The following is a 25,986-nucleotide window of genomic DNA, read 5'->3' as shown; positions in this document are numbered from 1 at the left end:
AATGTAAAACTTCTGCTCTTCAAAAGACAGTATTAAGAGAATAAAAAGAAAAACCACAGATTGATAATCTTTGTAAGCCATATATCTGATCAAGGACATGTAGAATATATAAAGAACTCTGAAAACTCAATAATAAGAAAACAAACGGCCAGGCGCGGAGACTCATGCCTGTAATCCCAGCACTTTGGGAGGCTGAGGCAGTTGGATCACGAGGTCGGGAGTTCAAGACCAGCCTGGCCAAGATGGTGAAACCCCGTCTCTACTAAAAATGGAAAAATTAGCTAGGCATGCTGGCAGGCGCCTGTAACCCCAGCTACTCGGGAGGCTGAGGCAAAAAATTGCTCGAACTCGGGAGGCAGAGGTTGCAGTGAGCCGAGATTGCGCCACTGCACTCCAGCCTGGGCGACAGAGTGAGACTCCGTCTCAAAAAAAAAAAGAAAAGAAAAAACAACCCAATTAAAAATGGACAAAGGATTTGAACAGTTTCATCAAAGAGATATATGGATGGTAATAAACACATGAGAAGATGCTCGAGATTAGTCATTAGGAAAATGCAAATTAAATAGGCACACGATACCCTTACATGCCTCTTAGAATGGCTGAAATTAAGAGTGGCCATACCAAGTATTAGTGGGGATGTGAGAATTTCCGTACACTGCTGATAGGAGTGTTTAATTGGTACAACCACTTTGGAATAAAATTTGGCAGCTTTATTTAATGAAACCTTTTCAAAATCCCAATGGGCTTTTTTTTTTTTTTTTTTTTTCCAGAAATAGAAAGTCCGTCCTAAAATTCATACAGTATCTCAAGGAATCCCGTATAGCCAAAACAGTCTCAAAAAAGTACAAAGTTGGGGGCATCATGCTTCCTGATGTCAAAACTTACTACAAAGTTAGAGTAATCAAAACTAAGTGGTACTGGCATGCAGACAGATGAGAGTCCTGAACTAAATCTTCACATTTATGGTCAAATGATCTTTGACAAGGGTACCAGGACCACTCCATGAAGTAAAGAGAATCTCTTCAGCAAATGGTGTTGGCAGCTGAATATCCACTTGCAAAAGAATGAAGTGGTACCGTTCCCTTATACCATGTAGAAAGAATAACCCAAAATGGATCAAAGGCTTGAACATAACAGTTAAAGCCATAAAACTTTACTACAAGAAAACATAGGAGAAAAGCATCATAACTTTGGATTTGTCAATGATTTCTTGGCTGCGATGCCAAAAGCCCAGGGAACAGAAGAAAAAATTGAAAAATTGTACTATTATCAGAATTTAAAACTTCTGATCATCAAAGGATATAATCAACAGAGTGAAAAGCCAACCTGGAATGGGAAAAATATTTGCAAATCATGTATCTGATAAGGGGTTAATATCCAGAATATAAAGAACTCCTATAATAGCATACAACCTTGTTAAAAAATCGGCAGAGGACTTGAACAGATATTTCTTTAATGAAGATATCCAGGTGGCCACCAGCATATGAAAAGATGCCCAGCATTGTTAATTATTAGGAACATGCAAATCAGAACCACAATGAGATACCACCTCACACCCATTAGGATGTCGGCTATCAGACAAAAAAGAAGATAACAAGATTTGGCAAGGGTGTGGAGAAATTGGACCCCTGGTGCACTGTTGGTGGAAATGTAAAATGGAGCAACTGCTATGGAAAACAGTATAGAGGTTCCTCAAAAAACTAAAAATAGAATTACCATATAATCCAGCAATTCTCCTTCTGTGTATATACCCAAAATAATTGAAAGCAGGATCTCAAAGAGATATTTGTACACTCATGTTCATAGCAGCATTATTCACTATAGTAGTCAAAGGCAGAAGTAACCCAGATTTCTGTTGATGGAGGAATGGATGAACAAAATATGGTATGTATATACCTTGGAATATTATTCAGCCTTAAAACAGGACATTCTAACACATACTACAACATGAGTAAATCTCAAGGACATTATGTTAAGTGAAATGAGCCAGTCATAAAATGACAAATACTGTATGATTCCACTTATTGAAGTACCTAGAGTGTTCAGACTCACAGAGACACAGAGTAGAATTGTACTTGCCAGGGGCTGGGGGAAGGGGTGCTGGAGAGTTGTTTAATGGTTACAGAGTTTTAGTTTTGCAGGATGGAAAGAGTTCTGGAGACTGGTTGCACAACATTGTGAATGTACTTAACACTACTGAATTGTACACTTAAAAATGGTTGAAATGTTAAGCTTTATGTTAGGTATATTTTACCATAATTTTGTGAAATAATAGTATGGTAGTTATGTAAAACGTTAGGCTGGACACGGTGGCTCACACCTGTAAGCCCAGTGCTTTGGGAAGTCAAGGCGAGAGAATCACTTGAGACCAGGAGTTGCATACCAGCCAGGGCAACATAGTGAGACCCCATGTCTACAAAAAAATTTTTTTTAATTAGCCAGGCGTAGTGGTGTACATCTGTAATCCTAGCTACCTGGGAGGCTGAAGCAGGAGGATCACTTGTGCCCAGGAGTTAAAAGCTACATCGTGCTATGTGCACCACTGCACTCCAGCCTGGGTGAAAGAGCAAGACCCTGTCCACCCCCACAAAAAGTCAGATGTACACTTAGCGTATCACACAGCCTTCTACTCCTCAGTATTTACCCAAGAGAAAAGGGAGCATATGTTCATAGAAAGATTTGTATACGAATGTTCTTAGTTGCTTTGTCATAGCCCCAAACTGGAAATAACCCAAATGTCCATAAACAGGTGAATGGTTGAATTGTCGTATGTCTATAAAAGGGAATACTACTCAGTAGAAAGGAATGAACTACTAATGCACACAACATAGATGAATCTCAAAATAATTATGCTGAGTGAAAGAAGTCAGACAAAAAATGATTACACGTTTTAAAATTCAATTTACATAAAATTCTAGAAAATGCAGACTCTTCTATAGTGACAACAGATTCATATTTGCCTGGGCACAGGACTGTGGCAGGGTGGAAGATTTACATAGGAGCACAAGGAACCTTTCAGAAAGTGATGGGTATGTTCATTATCTTGAATGTGATGATGGTTGCATGGATATATACATAATCTCAAAATATATCAAATTGTGTACTCCAAATCATTGCAGTTTATTGTATGTCAATTGTACTTAGATAAATCTGTTCGTTTTTTTTTTTAATTAAGAGCCTTTAAGAAAGCTGATAGTACTATGGAAATATTATATGAAATAGACTTTGGGAGAATTATTATTAAAATTTTTTTTTCAACTTTTATTTTAGATTCAGGAGGTACATGCGCAGCTTTGTTATCTGGGTATATTGCATGATGCTGAGGTTTGATGTACAAATGATCCCATCATCCAAGTACTGAGCATAGTACCCAGTAGTTTTTCAACCTTTGCCCTCCCCCCTCTAGTAGCCTCCAGTTTCTGTTATTGCTGTCTTTATGTCCATGAGTACCCAAAGTTTAGCTCCTACTTAGAAATAAGAACATTTGGTATTTGGTTTTCTCTTCCTGTGTTAATTTGCTTAGGATAATGGCTTCCAGCTGCATCCAGGTTGCTGCAAAGGACATGATTTCATTCATTTTTGTGGCTGCATAGTATTCCATGGTGTATATAAATTTTCTTTATGCAAACCACCATTGATGGGCAACCAGGTTGATTCCATGCCTTTGCTATTGTGAATAGTGCTGTGTTAAATATGTGGGTTTTTTGTACAGTGATTCATTTTCTTTTGGATATATACTGAGCAATGAGATTGCTGGGTCGAATGGTCTATTTTAAGTTCTTTGAGAAATTTCCGAACTGCTTTCCACAGTGCCTAACCAATTTACATTCCCACCAACAGTGTATAAGCTTTCCCTTTCCTCTGCAGCTTTGCCAGCATCTGTTGTTTTTTTGCCAGCACTTTGGGAGGTTGAGGCGGGAGGATCACTTGAGGTCAGGAGTTCGAGACCAGCCTGGCCAACATGGTGAAACCTCATCTCTACTAAAAATACAAAAAAAATTAGCCAGGCATGGTGGTGCGCACCTGTAATCCCAGTTACTTGGGGCTGAGGCAGGAGAATTGCTTGAACCTGGGAAGCAGAGGTTGCAATGAGCTGAGATCTCACCACTGCACTGCAGCATGGGTGACAGAGCAAGACTCTGTCTCAAAAAAAAAAAAAAAAAAAAAAATGTAATTCAGAGGCTGGGTGTAGTGGCTTGTGCCTGTAATCCCAATACTTTGAGAGGCCAAGGCAGAAGGATTGCTTGAGCCCAGGAGTTCAAGACCAGCCTGGGCAATGTAACCAGACCCTGTCTCTACAAAAAATTAGCCAGGTGTGCTAGCATGAGTTTGTAGTCCCAGCTACTTGGGAAACTGAGGCGGGAGAATCCAGGATTTTGAGGCTTCAGTAAGGTATGATTGTGCTGCTGCACTCCAGCCTGAGCAACTGAGTGAGTCCCTATCTTAAAAGAAAAAAAGACTCTCTAGATCCTAGAGTATGTGCAGTAACTAAAAAGAATAAGCATATATGTCCCTTGAGATTTTTATTTTTAATTTTATTTTTTGAGACTGAGTCTTGCCCAGAATGGAGTGCAGTGGTATAGTCACAGCTAACTGCAACCTTGACTTCCCAGGCTCAGGTGATCCTCCCATCTCACCCTCCAAGTAGCTGAGACCACAGGCGTGTGCCATGCCTAATTTTTAAATTTTTTTGTAGAGGTAGGGCCTTGCTGTGTTGCCCAGGCTGGTCTCAGACTCTTGGGCTCAAGCAGTCCTCCCTCTGTGGCCTCCCATAGTGCTGGGATTATAGGCATGAACCACTGCACCTGGCCCTGAGATATATTTGAATAATTTGTAAAAATCTGTTAATTGGGGTTATTGGAGGGATGCGGATATTCCCTGGGACAAGAAAAAGGGACTGACCTTTTACTTTGTACTTGATGCCCTTATTTCACATAATGCCAAGGTGTCTGTTTTTTATGATTGTTCAGGGTGATTATATACTTATTCGTGTGTTATTGTTTAGAGTGGTTATATCTCATTTAGCTATTTCTTTCTTGATGGATAATTAGGTAATGTTGCAGTATATATTTAAATACATATATCCTGAAACACTGTGGGAATATTTTTATTGGGGAAGATAAATACCTTGAAATAATTATTGGGTCATAGAATATACACACTGAAAACTTTGTGATAACTTAATATCAGAAAAGATTTTGATTCTCAACAAGTGTATGAAACTTCCTTTTCCCACAAGATCCTGGCCAACATAGAATGTTAACAGATTTGTAAAAGTATTACCAATCTAATAAAATTTAAAGTATATTTGACTTGAGTCCTGTGTGTGTTGTTTGTCTGTATAACAGTTGTTTGTATTATATGACAAAAAATTAATCAAAAAATATTAGACTCACCTGATTACCCCAAAAGATGGCTTGTGTTCTAAGCCTGTCTGTTTAGGCTTATAAGTCAAAAGAAAATTTCTTTAAACAAATTTTATTTGATAGTTTATTGAGATATAATTCAAAAGCCATGCAATTTACCCATTTAAAGTATAAAATGATTTTTGTATATTCACAAAGTTCTGTGGCTGTGATAATTCATTTAAAAATATTTTTTCACCCCAAAAAGAAACACTGTACCCGTTAGCAGTCACTTCCTGTTCCTCCCATCCCTATGTAACTACCCATTTGCTCTTTATAGATTTGCCTATTCTCTGGCATTTCATATAAATGAAATCATACAATATGTGTTTGTGACTGACTTCTTTTACTTAGCATAATGTTTTCAAAGTCCATCCACATTGTACCCTGTGTCAGTCCTTCATGCCTTCTTATGGCTCAATAATATTCCATTGGCTGTATGTACCACATTTTGTTTACACATTTATCAGCTGATGGACATTTGTATTGTTTCTACTTTTTAGCTGTTATGAACAATGCTGCTGTGAACATTCATGTTCAAGGTTTTGTGTGGACATATGATTTCATTTATGCCTCTAGTAACCTTTTACGAGACTGGCAGAATGTTTTTCAAAATGGCTACACCATTTTACTTTCCCTTGAGCATGAGGGTTCTGTTTTTTTCACATCACTGTCAAACTTATTATTTGTCTTTTTTATTACTGCCATCCTAATGGGTATGAAATGGTATCTCATTTTGGGTTTTATTTGCATTTCCCTTATAACTAATAATGTGAAGCATCTTTTTGTGTGATTGTTGGCTTTTATATATCTTTGTGGAGAAAGGATTTGCTTTTATAAATAGTTTTACATGCAGTTCATAGATAAATACCAATGACCTGAGACAAGAAAAATTACAAAGGTTTTTGAACAATGCTCTAATAATAGAAATTGGACAGAAAAGAGAAAGTAGCCAAGATCATTTCCTCTAGAGATGGGAAAATGTACAAGTTCTCCAAGGATCTATGACACAACAGGAGAAAGAAGTGGAGATAACAAGAATAAAACTGAATGCTCTAGGGACACAAAAGGGAAATACTGAAGATAGGTAAGCTATCTTCAGTATCTTCTTTAAGTTTATTCCTAGGTAAGCTATCTTCAGTGTAAGGTAGACTACGTTAAGATAGGTAAGCCGTCTTCAGTATAAGGTAGACTAGATAAGCTGTCTTCAAAATAAGGTAGACTAAATCAAAGGATTGTAATATCAAGAAATGTGATAGACCCTGGATGTGGTCTTTTACATCACTAAATGAAAACCATACTTATAAGTTGTATATAGTATTGTAAAGAAAATTGCCTGTTTTAGGTATTTCAAAATTGGTGACTTTGGTTTAGCATTTAGAAAATATTGTTCATAGGTTTTTTTAACTTTTTATTTAGAAAATTTAAAACACTTGGCCGGTGCTCACGTGTTGGCTCATGCCTGTAATCCTAGCACTTTGGGAGGCCAAGGTGGGTGGATCACCTGAGGTCAGGAGTTCAAGACCAGCCTGGCCAACATGGTGAAACCCTGTTTCTATTAAAAATATAAAAATTAGCCAGGCATTGTGGCACACACCTGTAATCTTGGCTACTTGGGAGGCTGAGGCGGGAGAATTGCTTGAACCTGGGAGGCGGAGGTTGCACTGAGCTGATACCGTGCCACTGCACTCCAGGCTGGGCGACAGAGCAAGACTCCATCTAAAAAAAAAAATAAAATTAAAATACTTATATGGAAAAATATAAAGGACAATATATTAAACAGCTGTGTTTAGTCACCTACAATGAACAAATACTAATTTTTTTGTTATATTTGCTTCATATTATACATAGAAGTACAAATTTAGGTTCCACTACCAGTCCCATTCCTCTGCTGAACACCCATCATCCCATCTTGTCCCCAAAAAGACAGTCACTATGATAAATATGAGGTACCTTCAATCATATTTTTATATTTTATTATATATATGTGTAGCCATAAGCCAATGTTTTTGTTTTTTTTAATTTGTAAGATGATATGATACTATATGTATGCAATGGTCAGCATCTTGTCCTTTTTATTCAAAATTATGATTTCAAGGTATATGTATTTATATGTTAACACATACAGATCTATTTCATTCAATGCTATTATCAAGTATTCTAGCTTCTTAATATACCACAGTTTATCTTTTTCTCCATTGATGAGCATTTAGGTTATATTTGGATTTTTTGTTATGACAAACAGTGCTGTAATAAGAACATTCTTGTGCTTGTCTCCTTGTACACGTATAACAAGGTGTCACAAACCTGAAAATGGAATTCCTGGGACAGGGAGTATCATTTGAAGGGACTGTCCTTTCCCCAGTGTATGTTCTTGGCACCTTTGTCAAAAATGAGTTCACTGTAGATGTATGGAATTATTTCATTGTTCTCTATTCTGTTCCATTGGTCTATATGTCTGTTTTTATGCCAGTACCATGCTGTTTTGGTTACTATAGCTTTGTAGTATCATTTAAAGTGAGGTAATGTGATTCTTCCAGTTTTGTTCTTTTTGCTTCGGCTATTCTGGGCCTTTGGTAGGTCCATATAAATTTTAGGATTATTTTTCTATTTCTGTGAGGAATGTCTTTGGTGTTTTCATAGGGATTACATTGAATCTATAGATTACTTTGGGTAGTATGGACATTTTAGCAATATTGATTCTTTCAGTCCATTAACGTGGCCAGTCTTTCCATTTTTTCATGTGTTCTCTCCAATTTCTTGCATCAGTGTTTTATAGTTTTCATTGTAGAAATCTTTCACTTCTTTGTTTTTAAGTTTATTCCTAGGTATTTTATTTGTAGCTATTGTAAATGGAGTTACTTTCTTGATTTTTGTTTTGGATTGTTTGCTGTTGGCATGTAGAAATGCTGCTGACTTTTGTATGTTAATTTTGTATCCTGCAACTTCACTGAATTTGTCAGTTATAATTGTTTTTTGGTGGAGTCTTTAGGTTTTTCCAAATATAAGAACATATTATCCACAAACAAGGATAATTTGACTTATTCTTTCCAATTTGGATACCCTTTATTTTTTTCTCTTATCCAGTTGCTCTAGCTAGGACTTCCAATAGTATGTCGAATAACAGTGGTGAAAGTGGGCATCCTTGTCTTGTTCCAGGTCTTAGAGGAAAGACTTTCAGGTTTTTTTCATTAATTATGATTCTGGCTGTGGGTCTGTTGTCTGATGAAAAGTCTAAAACGGTACCTAAAACTACTAAATTAATTTTAACATCTGTGAGTTGTTTTTAGTTCTGTGAGAAGAGCGTATCTATTTTGGTTTACTCAGTGAGTAGAGTCGTGTCTAATACTAAGTAAATGTACTGTAAGTATTTTTGAAAGAATGAGTCTTTGGGTTTACCATACCCTGGGGTTTGTAAACAAATATCTGTTGATTGGCATTAATCCTGATGGTATCCGAGGTAAAGGACTGGCAAAGGGAAAAGATAGGGCAATACTGACTGATACTTCAAAATCATGCCCTAGTTATGCTATAATCAAGCAAGAAATGTTTATGGAATGGAAAGATTAAGGAAAAGGTATGTTCTTATTTTAGCCAGTTTAGGAATAAAACTAATACCAGAAACTTTAACTTTCACCAGTACAAATAAATAGTTTCAATGGAATAGGTCGAAAGTAAAGGGACGTCACTAGAGTAAATGCTAGACCTTCCCTCCCGTTTTATTTTTAGCAACAGCAAAGCAGAAACTGAGATCTACAAGTGATAAAAGAGGATGATCCATTCAATTTCTGTGTAGATAGGAATAATAATTATACCTTTTACATATTGGTACAGTTTGTAAAAACACTTTGACTTACACTCATTTAATCTTCATAGCAACTTGATAAGGTAGAATACTATAGGAAGCAGTATTAGCTCAGGTTGGTACTTAATTACTGTGTTTAAATTTCAATAAAACAGCTATGGAATCCAGGACATTCTTGGCGCCTAATAAACTGTATTCTTTGCCAACAGTGAAAGTGCTTTTCTGTTGCTTGGTAAGTTTTTTCCCCTTAGAATACTAATAAGGTAATTGATTAACTTTCATTTTTATTTTGATTTGATTGGGACAGCAATTTAGCAGTAAAAGATGTCACCTTTATAAATCCTGTGATTTCTGGTTCTTGGCCAGTTAAATTCAACCTGACCAGGAGGCACGCTTAATTCTAAAATTGCTTTTACCTTCTGAAGTTTTTGTGATATAGACATCCTCCTTTTTCTACTTTAATGAAAGCATGTTATAAGCAGATCATAACAGTTTTTTTTCTTTAAAACAATATTGTAATTAGGCCAGCTGCAGTGGCTCACACCTGTAATCCCAGCACTTTGGGAGGCCGAGGCAGGCGGATCACTTGAGGTGAGGAGTTCGAGACCAGCCTGATGAACATAGTAAAACCCCGTCTTTACTAACAATACAAAAAAATTAGCCGGGTGTGCTGGCACATGCCTGTAATCCCAGCTACTCTGGAAGCTGAGGCGTGAGAATCACTTGAACCTGCGAAGCGGAGTTTGCGGTGATTGTAGGTCGCACCACTGCCCAAGCCTGGGTGACAGAGCAAGACCCTGTCTCAAAAAAAAAAAAAAAGTCCAGGCACGGTGGCTCATGCCTGTAATCCCAGCACTTTGGGAGGCCAAGGTGGGCGGATCATGAGGTCAGGACATCAAGACCATCCTGGCTAACACGGCAAAACCCCGTCTCTGCTAAAAATACAAGAAAAAAAAATTAGCCAGGCGTGGTGGCAGACACCTGTAGTCCCAGCTACTCAGGAGGCTGAGGCAGGAGAATGGTGTGAGCCTGGGAGGTGGGGCTTGCAGTGAGCCGAGATCACGCCACTGCTCTCCAGCCTGGGCGACAGAGCGAGACTCTGTCTCAAAAAAAAAAAAAAAAAAAAATGTAATTGATGTAATAGTCCCAAAAAAGAACTTGGCATTAAGTTAAATTATAAAATCAGAAAGCTATATAACTTAAATTTGTATTCAAAATCTGTATGTTGGCATGTATATTCTGTGCCAGTTTATTTAAGTTGTTACTGTATCATGAAGTTTACTTAAAGCATATAATCGTCTGCACTGTGAAACAACTACCAGATCAATGTACTAGCTCAAAGAATTAAACATATAACAATTTTGATGACCACCTAAATTTTAGAACAACTATTTTTTAAAAAACTTTTTACTGTGGAAACTTTTATATATATTATATATATAAGTTATATATAATATATATACATTATATATGTTATATATACATTATATATGTTATATATTATATATACATTATACATGTTATATATACATTATATATTATATATCATATAAATTATATATGTTATATATCATAAGTTATATATGTTATATATCATATACATTATATATGTTATATATACATTAGATGTATATACATTATATATGTTATACATAACACACACGTTATATATGTTATACATAACACGCGTTATATATGTTATACATAACACGCGTTATATACATTATACATAACACGCGTTATATACATTATACATAACACACGTTATATATGTTATATATAACATATATATAAATTTTATATATATTTATATTTTTGAGATGGAGTCTCACTCTGTCACCCAGGCTGGAGTGCAGTGGCACAGTCTTGGCTCACTACAACCTCCACCTCCTAAGTTCAAGTGATTCTCCTGCCTCAGCCTCCCTAGTAGCCAGGATGGCAGGAGCCTGCCACCATGCCTGGGTAATTTTTGTGTTTTTAATAGAGATGGGGTTTCAACATGTTGGCCAGGCTGGTCTCAAACTCCAGACCTCAGGTGATCTGCCTGCCTTGGCCTCCCAAAATGCTGGGATTACAGGCATGAGCCACCATGTCCGGCCAACTATGGAAAATTTTAAACATACATAAAAGTAGAGTAGTATATGAATCATCGTGAGCTCATTAACAAAAGATAATTTCAGTTCACTTTAAAAATTGATGTGTGAAAGTTTGGACTCATACATTTTGTTTTGGTCTAAAGTTTCCTTGGCAAATATTCACATGATTCCATTGACTCTGGCTCCTTTTTAAGATAGGATGCTTTTTTATTTTTTTAAGAGAAAAATTATTTCTCTGACGAGCTAATCAACGATATTTAATTTTGGAATTCGGAGGAAAGGCATAAACCTAGTTTATTACAAAAATACCTCTTTTTAGTTTTCCTAGCCTTAAAATAGGAGACAATCTCCCTCCCTTTACACAGGTTGTACTTTCATATGGTATTTGCATAAAGAAATCTTGTTTTCACCCCAGCTTAAGTATACATCCAATTTTCTCTGCACCTTTTAGGTAATTCTTTTTTAAAGAGGTGTGTGTGTGTGTGTGTATGCGTGCACATATGTGTGCACACATGTACACACGTGTGGATTTTCATGGTTTTTAAAATACAGCTGTAAATACAAATACATTTATTTCCCCACTCTTCATACATAAGATACATAATACTGTATATATCATTCTGTATTTTGTTTTTAATGTTTAGACCATTCTGGAAATTTTGTTTCCATACATAATTTTTTACATACGACTACAGTTCCATTGTATAGATATACTATAGTGTATTTAACCAATGATGTGTTTATGGGCATTCAGGTTCTTTCTAGACTTTTGATATACAATCAGTACTGTAGTGAATGATGTTGCACATACATTATCATTATGTATTGCAGGCATATCTGTGAGATAGATTCTCAGAAGTACACTTCACTAGGTCAAAGAGAAATTTGCATTTGTGACTTTGATAGACACAAATTTCGCTTCATGGGTCTTGCTTAATTATGAGATGTCTGTTTACCTATAGCTTCATACCAATAGAATATGTTGTCAAAGTTTTGGATTTTTGCCAATCTGATAAATGAAAAATAACTTCACAAGTTTGGATTTGCTTTCCTCTGAGTGAGACTGAGCACGTTTTCATATGTATGAAGGCCATTTCTACTCTGTTTCTGTGACCTGTCTCTCATATCTTTTTCCCTTTTTCTCTTGGGTTGTTGGTCTTCATCTCAATTTTTCGGGAGCTCTTTTTATATCAGGAAGCTAACTCATCTGCTAAATGAGTTGCAAATATATTTTTCACCATTTGTACTGTCTATTTACTTCACTTTTAATGTGTTTGTTTTGCCATACAAAAGTTTTTTTTTAGTTTTATGTAGGTGAATTTAATATTTTTTTCATTTATGACTTGTAGATTTTGTATCAGAGTTATAAAAGCCTTTTTTATTTGAAGATTTGAAGGTGCCATGCTTTCTTCTAGTTCTTTTATGGTTTGTTTCACTCTCCTTCCCTTTCTTCCTTCCAGCATTTAAATATTTGATCCATTTGTAGTTTATTCTGGTATACAATATGAAGTATGGATGAACCTTTTTTTCTAGATTAGTTCCAGTTGTCCCAGCATCAATTATTTAAAAGTTCATCTTTACCCCATTTCAGATGTTGCCTTTATCTTATTCGCACTTCCTTTATGTGTTAGGGTCTATTTTGGTCTTTCTGTTTTGTTCCATTGATTTCTTCATCTGTTGCACAGGTACTATCATGAAAGAACAAATAGTATAAAAATTCAGCCTACAAAAGTGGAATTAAGAAGGACTGATAGATGGCTTGCCTTGGTAATAGAGCAGAAAACCAATTTTTGCCTGTTGATGAAATATATATGCAACTTAGGATCAGCATATGTAGAGAAGCACGAGGGAGCATAGCCATATTTGAAGTGTATTACTGGAGTGCCTGAAGGAAATTACCAAAGAGGCTGAAGGATAGATAGCTCCAAGTCATTGGTGGCCATTTATGACACATTATGGAATTGGAATTTTGTCTTACAAATAATGGGAAAATTTTAAGCAGACTAGTGAAATGTAAGATTATATTTTAGAATGGGTTAAATGCTGAGTTCAGTGAACTCAGCATGGGCTTCAGATTCCACAAACCCTATGAAATTTTGTTTCAGAGAGCACATTTGAGGCTTTCATTAGATTCTCAGAAGTCTTTCTCTCTCTCCCCCTCCCACCCTCACACACACACACACACACACACACACACACACACACACACACACAGGTGTGCATGCACATGCATGCCCAAAAGTTAAGAATACCTTCTTAAAAGTAAAAAATTAAAAACAAAGATAAAAAAGAATGCCTTTTTTGGAAAGATTTCTATGGTAACATAGGATAGGATACATTGGATGGGGTTTAAAACTAAAGATCGGTCACCAGTCAGGAAATTTTGGCTTTAGTATAGGCAGAAGATGAGTGGCACAGGGAAAAGTGAGCTTTCACTTCAGTTTATTATTTCTGAAAGGTTACAACCGGTTCTCATTGTTCGTAGTAGTTATGTTCTATAAATTCACTACAAACAATTAGTGAACACTGAACCTTGCTCCTAGGGGAAGTACAAGGATTATTATTATTTAAATGAGCCCAAAAAACCCTCTGTATATTGGCCTCTAGGTTTCCTCCATTACAATAGGTTGAGACCTATTGGCTTAAAAGTGTGCTTGCACCAAACTAAATTTTTTATACATATAATTGTTTTAAATATAATCCTGATAAACAGATTTTTAGCCCCTGAGAGCCTGCCTACTTTGCAGTCCCCACAAAACTGTTTTGTACTCAACATCTATTAGGTATAGATAAGATCAAATCCCAAGGCTATAAAGATTCCAAGCTGCTGTTGCCCTTTGGAGCTCTTTGATACATAGACTCCCTGCTGGGTTGTCTAACATTGTCAGCTAGACATATAAGCTTCCTCTCCTATTCCCCTCTCCCCTGAGAGTCCCCTAGCCCTCCTCTTCTGGGTGATAGCCACTCCACCTCAGCTTCTGGCCAGTCCTGTTTGGGTAGTCGCCACTCTGCCTTAGCCTCTGGACAGTATGCTTTCAGGACATCCTCTGGCTGCAGATCTGTCAGTGTCACCCAATAAAGCTATGCATGCTACTGCCACCTCATGGTCATGTCTTTTTCCTTGATCAGACCCCAAATCCCTCAAATTTAAAATACAGTTAGGTTCCTACCAGCCTCTAGTCACATTTTCATCAATCAGTCAATACGTAACCTTGCTTTGTGTGTGTTTCTGTTTAAAGACATATTGTTGATTCATTAACATTGAACTCAAGGCCGACGGCTGACATTACTATAACTCATGCCTGAAGGAAGCTGGCCTAACACATGTGCTTACTCTGCCAGGGACATTATAGCCTTCTTATGCTTACCAGCCCTAAACAGCACTTGAGCACTATGCTTAGGGATTATTTTAAACAGTAGAATCATCAACAAAAAGCATAAAAGTGAGAAAAAAGTGGCACCAAATAGGCTTTGCCCAGGATACTTGTTTATAGTATGAAAATTGAAACAAGAAGGCAAGAGAGAGCTTCACTGTTCAACCTCAGTTGGAGAGGTGCATGCGTTAGGCGACTCAGATATCTCACTGCTCTGCGCATGTCTATGAAAGCACTGCGAGTATTGACTTTAGAGTTACAAATAAATTTTAGCAAGTAGAGAGATTTCAAGTATGGACTCCACAAGTAATGAGGATCAACTGTACCAATCCACTCCTCTTTAATACTTCCAGTGATGAGCCCAGTCTCTCATGACAAACTTTTACCTTGCTGGATAGGTAAAAGTTCAGGGTTTTTGTTTGTTTGTTTGTTTGTGGCAGTATCTTGCTCTGTCACCCAGGCTGGAATGCAGTGGTACGATTTTGGCTCGCCGCAACCTCCGCCTCCTGGGTTCAAGTGATTATCGTGCCTCAGCCACCTGAGTAGCTGGGATTATAGGCGCCTACCGCTATGCCCGGCTACTTTTTGTGTTTTTTAGTAGAGCTGGGGTTTCACCATGTTGGCCAAGCTGGTCTCGAACTCCTGACCTCAAATGATTCACCCACTTTGGCCTCCCAAAGTGTTGGGATTACAGGTGTCAGCCACTGCACCCAACCTGGATAGTTGTAATGGTTATATTGCACTACCCTCTGTGTCCTGTTATTTCTGGTCATAGATCCTAATTAGGCTTTCTGGACTCTTCCCCCTTCAATATATTATTTGAATTCAGCTGTCTTATATTTACCTTTACCCCCATTTTTTCCCCTCTAGCATAAATATTCCCAATTTCTTTGGAAACTTTTGGTTTGCTAAGCACCTTAATTTAAATGAGTGGAACTTATTGTTACAAACTAACATTTCCACTTCTTTTTACATCTCCTCCCAATAAAAACTGTATCCTCTGTACTCACACTGCCTCACTATAGTCTACACCTTCAGTTCCAAGTTATTCAGATTTGCCTGTGGGGGTGAGGCAAGGAAAAGGCTAGAGATATGGATAACTTTAAATATACAGAAAGATTGCTTTTTTTTTTCTCTTTCCCATTCCTTCCTTCTCTGTCTCTCTCTTCCCATGTCATCTTTGCTTCTTCATGTTAGCTTCATTCTATAACAGATTTTCTCAGTGTGGTGGAGAATATGGCCACTGAGGGCTCCAGATTTGTATCTTCTACAAATCTACAGAACTACAGTAGAAACAAGGACTTTTCTCTGTCAGTGTCCATGTGTCAATTTAGGGAAGAACTCAGGTACTGTTTGGGTCATATATATAGCCCTGGACCAGTTGCTCTTGCCAGGGGTATGGGAAACTGATTAGCCAGCTTCTGTCATCTGTAGTGACATAAAAGTAGTGGCCCTTGATAGCTTTTCTAGTACCATGTGGATTTCTGGAGAAGGGAATATTCCCAGAGGAAACAGGAGCACCAAACAACAAATATCAAGTATACACATTAAGACAGGTTTTTTTCTTCCCGCTATGTTTAGGGCCAGTACGATGTCTCTTAAGGACAGTCAGTGTGAGTGAAGGGTTATACAGTTTTCAGCTTTGAACAGTATTGGATCAAAATTGATTTTGCTTTTAATATTGACATCTATTATTTCTCAGTGATGGATATACTGTGTTGGTGGGTGTATTGTAGCAGATACTGTTACTTTTTCTTTTTATGTATTTAAAGTATTTCATAATTTTAATAAAATAGAAAATTAACTTTGATTTAAGTTGGTGAATAATAACAGATATTTGGGTTATAATTTCCCTTTAGTATTAAGTTAGCTGTAGAAATGGTGTTGTATCTGACCTAGTAACCCATTTGACTTTTTAAAGATGAATTACTAAATTTTTTTTAATGATATGAAAAAATGTAATTTGCTCCCTTTACCTCTTATCAATATATTTATGATACCATAGGTACCTGCAAGGTGTGGAGTTACAGTCCGAGACAGTCTAAAGAAAGCACTGATGATGAGAGGTCTAATCCCAGAGTGCTGTGCTGTTTACAGAATTCAGGATGGGTATGGTTTGTATGTGACGTGAAATTTTGTTTAAAAAGAAAATCACACATTAAACTTCGAAGTTTTCTTAGGATCTTTACCCAAACCTAGGGAATTGAAAGTCTACTTTAGGAAAAAGTATTAAATTAATACTAAGTTAGCCTGAAGAAATATTGTAGGCCATATGAGGAGTTAAATAATTGTATATGATTGTAGTGTTTGTTACTTTGATCAAATGATTTTATTTGGAATTTGAGATTCTTACAATTTTTGAACCATTCAGAGTGTGATTTATTTGGATAATGGACTCTTACCCCCCTCCCATTTTTAATACAAACTCATAGTTTCACAAAAGGTATATCAAAATTAACATTTTATATTGACCTACTTTTCTTTCAGAAAGTGTCTAACATTGTTCCAAGACCCTCACATTTTGAATCCTCTTTTAAAAAAAAAAAAAATCATTTTGGGGGCATATTGTCCCTGTCCCTTGAGTACTCTTTTTCCTTGAATGGATAGATAAGTCCGTACCTGTGATTTTTTTTTTTTTTTTTTTTTTTTTTTTTTTTTTGGACCCCAGGAACAATCCATTTTCTGCTGTTGTAGGTCTTTTCTGGAGCTGACTTGAAGAAAAGAGTACATCTCTTTACCCTGCTGTTTGTCCAAGAGTGATACATTTATTTGGGGTAAACTTAAAATTAATTTATTGCCATTTAAATTTCTAACGATGGAATATTAGGGAGCCAAACCTCCCTGTTACTAGCCCCTCGATAACCAATTTTCATATCTTCAGCATGAGGTATGTGAATATTTTTAGGTGTAATAACAAGAAAAGCTTGTGTCTACATTTTTCAGAGAGAAGAAACCAATTGGCTGGGACACTGATATTTCCTGGCTTACTGGAGAAGAATTGCATGTGGAAGTGTTGGAGAATGTTCCACTTACAACACACAACTTTGTATGTATCTTTACATTTTTTTTGAAATGTCAAAAATGTTCAAATTTTAATGAATGAATTTTTATTTAGGGAATGTGAAATATGGATGAGTAATTTTGGAACTGACATTTTACCTGAGTTGAAATCAGTTGTTTTCTTTAAAAACTTGTATTTAAACAAGAGTTTAATTTTAATCTTTATACTTTCTTTTTAATTTAAAAAAGTAATATGTATGCATTGTTAAGACAATTTTGAATAGTGCAAAAGTATGTCAAGTAAAAAAAGTGAAAATACCCTCCTAGAGGCCAACATTTGTTTAGATTAACAGGTTATTGTTCTGTCTTCCAAACTTTTTTCTGTGTACACAAACGTGTGCTTGTACCTGTAAGCCCAAAGTTTTTTCCTTTCTTTTTTTCTCCCTTTCCTTCATTACTTTCTTTTCTTTTCCCTTTCTTAAATCAAAGTGGAGCCGTGCTATGTGATATTCTTTGCTTTATTTTTTTTTAATTCAACAGGATGTCATGGACATCTTATCATGTCAGTATACCTGGCTTTATTTTAGTATGATTATGTAATAATTCATTAAGAATAGGAATTCAGTATATTTAACCATTTCTCTATTGATAGACATTTTAAGTTTTTGTATTATAAAAAATTTGTTACATACAGGGCTAAACAGGGTCTTTCTGCATATATCTTGACACACTTGTACACACCGTTGTGTTTCTGAAGGATAGGTTAATGGAAATAGAATGGCTGGGTATTAAACTCTCCATGAGGCTTTTTTCTTTGTCTGGTTTTTGCATTTGCTAGAACCTAGCATAAGCGTAAGTGTCGCCAGCATAAGGCCCGGAATGTGGGACCTTTCCACCTTAGAGATGAGGATCTACATAGAACTTGAGAACCTATCCTCTAAAGTGGCAGGCAGAAGCCAAAAGTTGTCTCTGAGTCAGGAATACATTTCTTACTTTTCTCTATATATGGAATTTTGGCCAGAGTTTTTTCTAGGTGGATAATTACTGCTACCCTTTAGGCGTCAAGTGTTTTCCCATGTGTCTTGGTGATTAATCCAGCTGGGCTCTTAAAGCAGATGATTGATTAGATTATTTCCTTTGGGGTTTATGCTTTCAAGCCTCCATTAGTAGTGAATAACGAAATCATGTTTGTGTTTCTGTAAGGCATTTTTTTGGAGAAGTGTAAGATACACCTAATGTCAATCAAATTTTACTGTGCAGCAAATAATTTTAACATGTTGAATTTTAAGTGGATAAATCTTAACATTTTTATTTAAGTTCTTAAGAATACAAATACAGTTGAGCATACATTTCATACTGATTACTACTCTGTTTCTTAATAATTCTTCTTAGCTAGAAATTGGATATGAGGAGATAAAATAAAGACCTAAGTTGCTAAGCGTGAGAAAATAGTATTAAAATGATGCCTCAGGAAGGTCCTTGCCACAGAAGGATAGTGAAAGCAAACTGCAGATTGATTCCAGAGTATGGAAATTGTCACCACCCAGTTGGATACCTGCCAGTAAATTTTTATTGAAAACTTTCCATTTGCCAATACCATATCTTACCTAGGGATATGACAAATGAATAAGACAGTGTCACTGCCTTAGAGTAGAGAGAAGATTTAATAAATTGTCATAAACATTCATAATTACTATATATGTATAAAGTTCTGTAGATGCACAGAGATTCCTAACCTGGCTTTTGAGGAGTCAGGAAGGTTTCTCAGAGACAGAAATATCTAAGCTTAGGCCTGATGGATGAGGAAGTAAGTATCAAGTAAAGAGTACCCTAAACAGAGGGAACAGCAAGAAAGCATGTTACCTTTGAAAGTTTTGAGAGAAGTTAAGAATGGATGATACAAGGTTGAAGAGTAGGTTGTTAACAGTATTGTGGGTAGAATAAGCAGAGTCCAGCGCATGAAAATCCTTGTAAGCCATATTAAAGATTTGGATTTTTCTGTAAAATAATTAGAAATGTAATAGTTGTAAGCATGGGGAGAAATGTGATTAGATTTGTCTGTTAGGATGATTGCTCTGAGTGCCATATAGAGGCAAGATCAAAAACCTATGTTCTGCTTAGAAAGGAAAAGTGTTCTTGGCTGTCTTGGGTTTTGCTTGGCTATTCAAGGAGGGCTGCTTATGCCTCATGGTTTCATAGTTATAAAAACAATCCCTTCAGTATTTCTCTATATCCCAAGAGTCCTTGGGAACTGGGAAGTGGGAAAACAAGATTTGAAACATATATATCCAACCCTTCTCCTTTTTCTACAGACACTCAGTGTCTTCCTTCACACAGCCCCACACCTTACAAATTAATGCATGCAAATTACCTCGACTGTGCCTCTCACTAATTTACCACACATATTTATGTATACTCAGATACTAGATTAAGTGTAAGCTATGACCCAAAAGAAAGATGTATCTTCCTGTGCTCATCTTTATTGACAAAGGTATACTTACAGATACAGGCATATATTGCTTAAAATTTATGATCAAATGCATATCCACGTTTTCTTTCCTTCAGATGTTTTGGTCACCTACCTACTTGGTTTGGTAAATAACAGCCACATAAAAAATTTTAAAGATTTTAAAATTTTTTATATATCCAGAGACAAATGGAAAAACAACACAATTAGAAATAGGCATTTACCTGTTTTATAGCCCCTAGAAAGTGATATATAGGAGAAAAGGTGAAGAAAATAAGAGCTACTTTTAAAACTAAATGTCCTCAAAAAGCCAGACTGTATTATATATCAGGATGTAATTTTCTTGAAATATTTTCAATAACTTTCTATTCTTAATGGAACAGAATGTGTAAATAAATGTGTATTGAAAATGGAGTTTTGGCTGGGCACAGTGGCTCATGCCTCTAATCCCTTGAGAGGCCGAGGCAGGCAGATCGCTTGAGCCCAAGAGTTCAAGACCAGCCTAGGTAACATGGCAAAACCTCATCTCTACAAAAAAAATACAAAAAGTAGGTGGGCATGGTGGTGTGCACCAATAGCCTTGGCTATTCACCTTGAGGTAGGAGGATAACTTGAGCCTGGGAGGCAGACTTTGCAGTGAGTCATGATTGTGCCACCATACTCCAGCCTGGGCAACAGAGCAAGACTCTATCAAAAAAAAAAATAAAAAGAAAAGTAGACTTTTGATGTTGAAATCTATTTAATGTATCATAAAAGAAATTTACATGTAGCAGAATAGATTAGGAAGTTCTAATTCATGTTGTATATAGTCAGGGTAAGTAGTGTTGTATGAATACAGATACATATGGAGTCATAATGTAAAATATCATTATTTGTGATTAAAATGTTATTTGTGATTAAAACTCTGAAAAACTGGGCACAGTGGCTCACGCCTGTAATCCCAGCACTTTGGGAGGCTAAGGTGGGCAGCTCACGAGGTCAGGAGTTCAAGACCAGCCTGGCCAGCCTGGTAAAATCCTGTCTCATTTGAAAATCTTGTGAGTTGTAACTGGTTTTATACAAAATATCGAATGGTGGAAATTGTATAATTACAATCATGTAATTAAAAGTATTAACCACCCCCCCCCCCCCCCAGAAAAAAACCTGTCTCCACTAAAAATACAAAAATTAGCCGGGTGTGATGGTGTGCGCCTATAGTCTTAGCTGCTCGGGAGGCTGAGGCAGGAGAATCGCTTGAATCCAGGAGGTGGAGGTTGTAGTGAGCCGAGATCTTGCCACTGCACTCCAGCCTGGGTGACAGCGAGACTCTGTCTCAAAAAAAAATCTCTGAAAAACTGAAATGAATTAAGAATATAGAGGCCGAATGTGGTGGCTTATGTCTGTAACACTCTGGGAGGACGAGGCAGGCAGATCACTTGAGGTCAGGAGTTCGAGACCAGCCTGGCCAACATGATGAAACTCCATCTCCACCAAAAAATACAAAAGTTAGCCAGGCATGCTGGTGCATGCCTGTAGTCCCTAGCTACTCGGGAGGCTGAGGCAGGAGAATCACTTGAAACCAGGAGGCAGAGGTTGCAGTGGGCCGAGATTCTGCCACTGTACTCCAACCTGGGCGACAGAGCGAGACTCCATCTCAGGAATACAGAGCAAAGAACAAATAATGAAATAGAAGTCACCCATGCTCTCACCACTCTGAAATAGCCACTCACATTTTGATATTTATTCTTATATTTTCTTATTATTATATACACTAAATAAATATATTTTAAGCAATTTCTGGCTTTAGTAGGATAGATTCTTCCTAGTGCAGTTCTGTTATGTGACTCATGTTCTACATCATTTGCCTTTGACATGGAATTCTTACATGTTGCCTTCTAAGTTTCACCTAGAGAAATGTTCACAAATAAGTTTATGTGGCCCAAACATTCTAATCCTCTAAGAAATTGATCATTTGTTAGAAAAAATAGATCTTATTGTCTTTTAGGTGATTTTTCTGTTCCTTATTTTTTTTAGTAAGTTTAGGAAGAGCTGTTTCGATTTTCATATGATTACTTACTAGTTTTATAAATAATTGTTTTTACATTTTTATCCAAAGTTAACCATTATGTTTTTGGACCATAGATCGGGGTTCTGATTCTGTCAGCTATTTTGTTTTTGTTTTTGTTTTAGCTATTATGTAGATTATAGTCTCTCTGCCTCCCACCCCCAATTCCACTCTAGAGGAAATCACTTAATTTTTAATGGTTTCTGTTTTAAGCTCTTTTGGTGATTATTTTCATCTTACTAAATACTGTTACACATTGCCTGATGACTGGGATATGTTCTGAGAAATGCATCAATGGTGATTTTGTTACGTACTTAACACAAGCCTACATAGTATAGCCTAACTATACAAGTAGGCTATATGGTAGAGCCTATTGCTTCTAAGCTAATAACCTGTACAGAATGTTACTGTACTGAATGCTGCAGGTAACCTTAACACAATGGCAAGTTTGTGTATCTAAACATAGAAAAGGTACAGTAAAAATATAGTATAAAAGATCAAAAATGGTATACCTGTGTAGGATACCTAACATGAACAGAGCTTTTAAGACTGGAAATTGCTCTGGTGAGTGAGTGGTGAATGAATGTGAAGGCATAGGACATTACTGTCTCTTACTGTAGACTTTATGATAAATATTGTACACTTAGGCTACACTACAGTTGTAAAATTTTTCTTCTTAATAAGTTTATAAAGTAAAAAATTTACAGCAAACTAAGGTTTTTTTTAACTTTTGACTCTTGAAATAACAGTTTCAAAAGAGTTTAAAAACATTATATAGCTATACAAAAATATTTTCTTTATGTGCTTATTCTGTAAACTTTTATTTTAAAAATTTTTAATTTTTCTTTTTTACTTTTTAAACTTTTCTGTTAAAAATGAAGACACAAGCTGCACACGGTGGCTCATGTTTGTAATCCCAGCGCTTTGGGAGGCCTAGGCAGACGCATCACCTGAGGTCAGGAGTTCAAGACCAGCCTGGCCAACATGGTGAAACCTTTTCTCTACTGAAAAAATAGGAAAATTAGCCAGGCGTGGTGGCATGTGCCTGTGGTCCCAGCTGCTCAGGAGGCTGAAGCAGGAGAATCACTTGAACCTAGTAGGTGGAGGTTGCAGTGAGCCGAGATCGTGCCACGGCACTCCAGCCTGGGCGACAGAGCCTGACTCTGTCTCAAAAAAAAAAAATGAGACACAAACATACACATTAGCCTAGGTCTACACAAGGTCAGGATCTTCAAGGTGTCACTAGGCAATAGGAATTATTCAACTCCATTATAATCTTGTGGGACCACTGTGGTATGAAGTCCATGATTAACTGAAGTGTCGTTATGTGACACATGACTATAATTATCTTTTAGCCACAATTTCTTGTTTTATTAACTTTAGATTCTATAAGGAATTAGCTCATTTATAGTTCTCCTCTCCCCCAATATTTTTTATTAGTAGTAGTTTTTTGGTTCTTCTATTGGGTGCCTTTGTAACTTTAATATATGCCTTTTTTGTTCCGTCAACACCAGTCAGCATTTCTTAACCTCCCTTCTTTGTATGATAATTAAAGTATACGCTTCTTCTTTTCACCTGTTTCCTCCTCCTTTTCATGTCTACTTTTACTTTTATGTTGCTCGAAATCAGTTGCCAGCCTTTTACTCATTTCTCATTTTTTAACTTCTGAGTTTTTACGTTAGATAGTGGGGTAGGAAATAAATATGTGTAATCCCTCTATTATCTTGGACCCCCGGTTTTCATTTTATTATAGTACTTTAGTATGTGAGTTTCACGATATAAATATATTACAGTTTTGTTATTTTAAACAAGAGAGTAGATACGTCAGTTTCTAGAAAGTTTTGTTGTGAGTTTTTGAAGTCTATGATTTTTTACTTTGCAGGTACGAAAAACGTTTTTCACCTTAGCATTTTGTGACTTTTGTCGAAAGCTGCTTTTCCAGGGTTTCCGCTGTCAAACATGTGGTTATAAATTTCACCAGCGTTGTAGTACAGAGGTTCCACTGATGTGTGTTAATTATGACCAACTTGAGTAAGTAATCCAAAGATATGTCTTTTCTACCTACCATTTTACACTTAAATTTTCTTAATGTGAAGCTACGATGTCTAAAAGTCTGTGAGGGTTTTTCTTCCATACAGTTGTTATAGAGAATTTTTTTAAGTGTAGTTAGAGAATAATATGTAGAATGGACAGTATTTCTCTCCCAAATTGTAATTCTGGTTCAGCTATACAGTTAATTTATATTTTATATTATCGTTTAACTAATCAAGACCCCTAACCCATAGAAACCATTTTTGGATAGTTTCTAGGAGGAGCGGGAGAGTTGTTTCAATTAAATTAAACATTATGATTTTGTACCACAGATCAGGTGGTCTGATTCTGTTAGCTATTTTGTAAATTATGTTTATATTCTTCGTCTCTCTCATTCATCCCCATTCAGCTCCCTTACCCCAATTTATTTGAGTAAGATGTAAAATTTTTGTATCCAGTATATATCTCTTTCTAAAATTTCTCTTTGCTGTATGCCAGTTTTTCTAATAGATTAGACTGAGTCTGTTATCTCTTTTTGTGTCATTGTTGCTGCTGCTGTTAAAGTCTTACTTTTCTTGATCACCTGAGCAAATAAAACTTAACCCTGTACTTTAAGTAAATTATAATGTCATCTAATTTACAGTAGATACTTTTTCTTCTCATTCTTTAACCATAAAGCATGATTTTCATCTTGTAGTATATAGAAATTTGCTGAATAGAATGATTAGTTTTAAGTTATAAGCATGCCTTTGAAAGTGCAATACAATTTTTTTAAAATAAGCCTTTAGACAAAAATACAACTAATTGAATTTTAACAGTTGTTTCTGAGAATGGAATTTGACCTCGGTTTTTTTGGTTAACTATGTATTTTAGTATATGAAGCTTCTGGGTTTTGCACAAGTTAGGTTTGTTTTGTTTTGCCTCACAGTTTGCTGTTTGTCTCCAAGTTTTTTGAACACCACCCAATACCACAGGAAGAGGCCTCCTTAGCAGAGACTGCCCTAACATCTGGATCATCCCCTTCTGCACCCGCCTCAGACTCTGTTGGGTATGATTTGACTTCTGCTCTTTGGCGACATGTACTTGAACCGCTTTCTTTTGGATCTCCTGGTTAATTAGAAACCTTTCCAATGTTTAAATTGTTAAATTAAGGACTTTTTCCCCAAATAACTTATCGTGCCACTCAGATATTTACATGCATTTGGTACAAATAAATGGGATTAAAGCTGACATAGACTATTTCAGAATCAGTCCTGAAAAAAATCAATATCAGGTATGATTTGACTTCTGCTCTTCAGTGACATGCTTCTTGAACTGCTTTCTTTTGGATCTCCTGGTTAATTAGAAACATTTCCAACATTTAAATGCTTAAATTAAGGATTTTTTCCCCAAATAACTTATTTTATCACACCAGTCAGATATTTACATGCATTTGGTACAAATAAGTAGGATTAAAGCTGACATAGACTATTTCAGAACCAGTCCTGAAAAAATCACGCAACAGATCATTTTGAGTCTACACCTTGAGTTCATCTTTTATTAGGTATAGAAGTATATGACTTCCACTTATGAAGAAGCATTGATACATGAGACAATGGCAAACAATGTAAAAATAGTATATAATCTATAATTTATGATGGAGTATATTAAACTATGTGATGAGGATATAAATGTATTCATGTTTACAGAAGGAAGAATAGTGAGAAAAAGAATGCTCAGGAAAACTTAATGAAGAAGGTGGGATTTCAACTAGACTTTAAAGAA

General features: G+C 36.2%; 1 protein-coding gene across 3 annotated transcripts in view; it reads left to right on the top strand.

The window, feature by feature from the left end:
* The window catches only part of BRAF (B-Raf proto-oncogene, serine/threonine kinase), a 203,398-nt gene that overhangs the window by 101,672 nt on the left and 75,740 nt on the right, over positions 1–25,986 (top strand). For all 3 annotated transcript variants that reach the window (XM_030825892.1, XM_004090241.3, XM_030825893.1), the window contains exons 4-7: positions 16,686–16,789; positions 17,624–17,726; positions 24,074–24,222; positions 25,151–25,270. In XM_030825892.1, the coding sequence (XP_030681752.1) occupies positions 16,686–16,789; positions 17,624–17,726; positions 24,074–24,222; positions 25,151–25,270 (476 nt within the window). The remainder of the gene's footprint in view (positions 1–16,685; positions 16,790–17,623; positions 17,727–24,073; positions 24,223–25,150; positions 25,271–25,986) is intronic.

The sequence above is a fragment of the Nomascus leucogenys genome, chromosome 13 (genome assembly GCF_006542625.1).
Source record: "Nomascus leucogenys isolate Asia chromosome 13, Asia_NLE_v1, whole genome shotgun sequence".
NCBI lineage: Eukaryota > Metazoa > Chordata > Mammalia > Primates > Hylobatidae > Nomascus > Nomascus leucogenys.
Note: the sequence above shows the minus strand (reverse complement) of the source record. Positions and strands in the feature narration are given on the sequence as shown.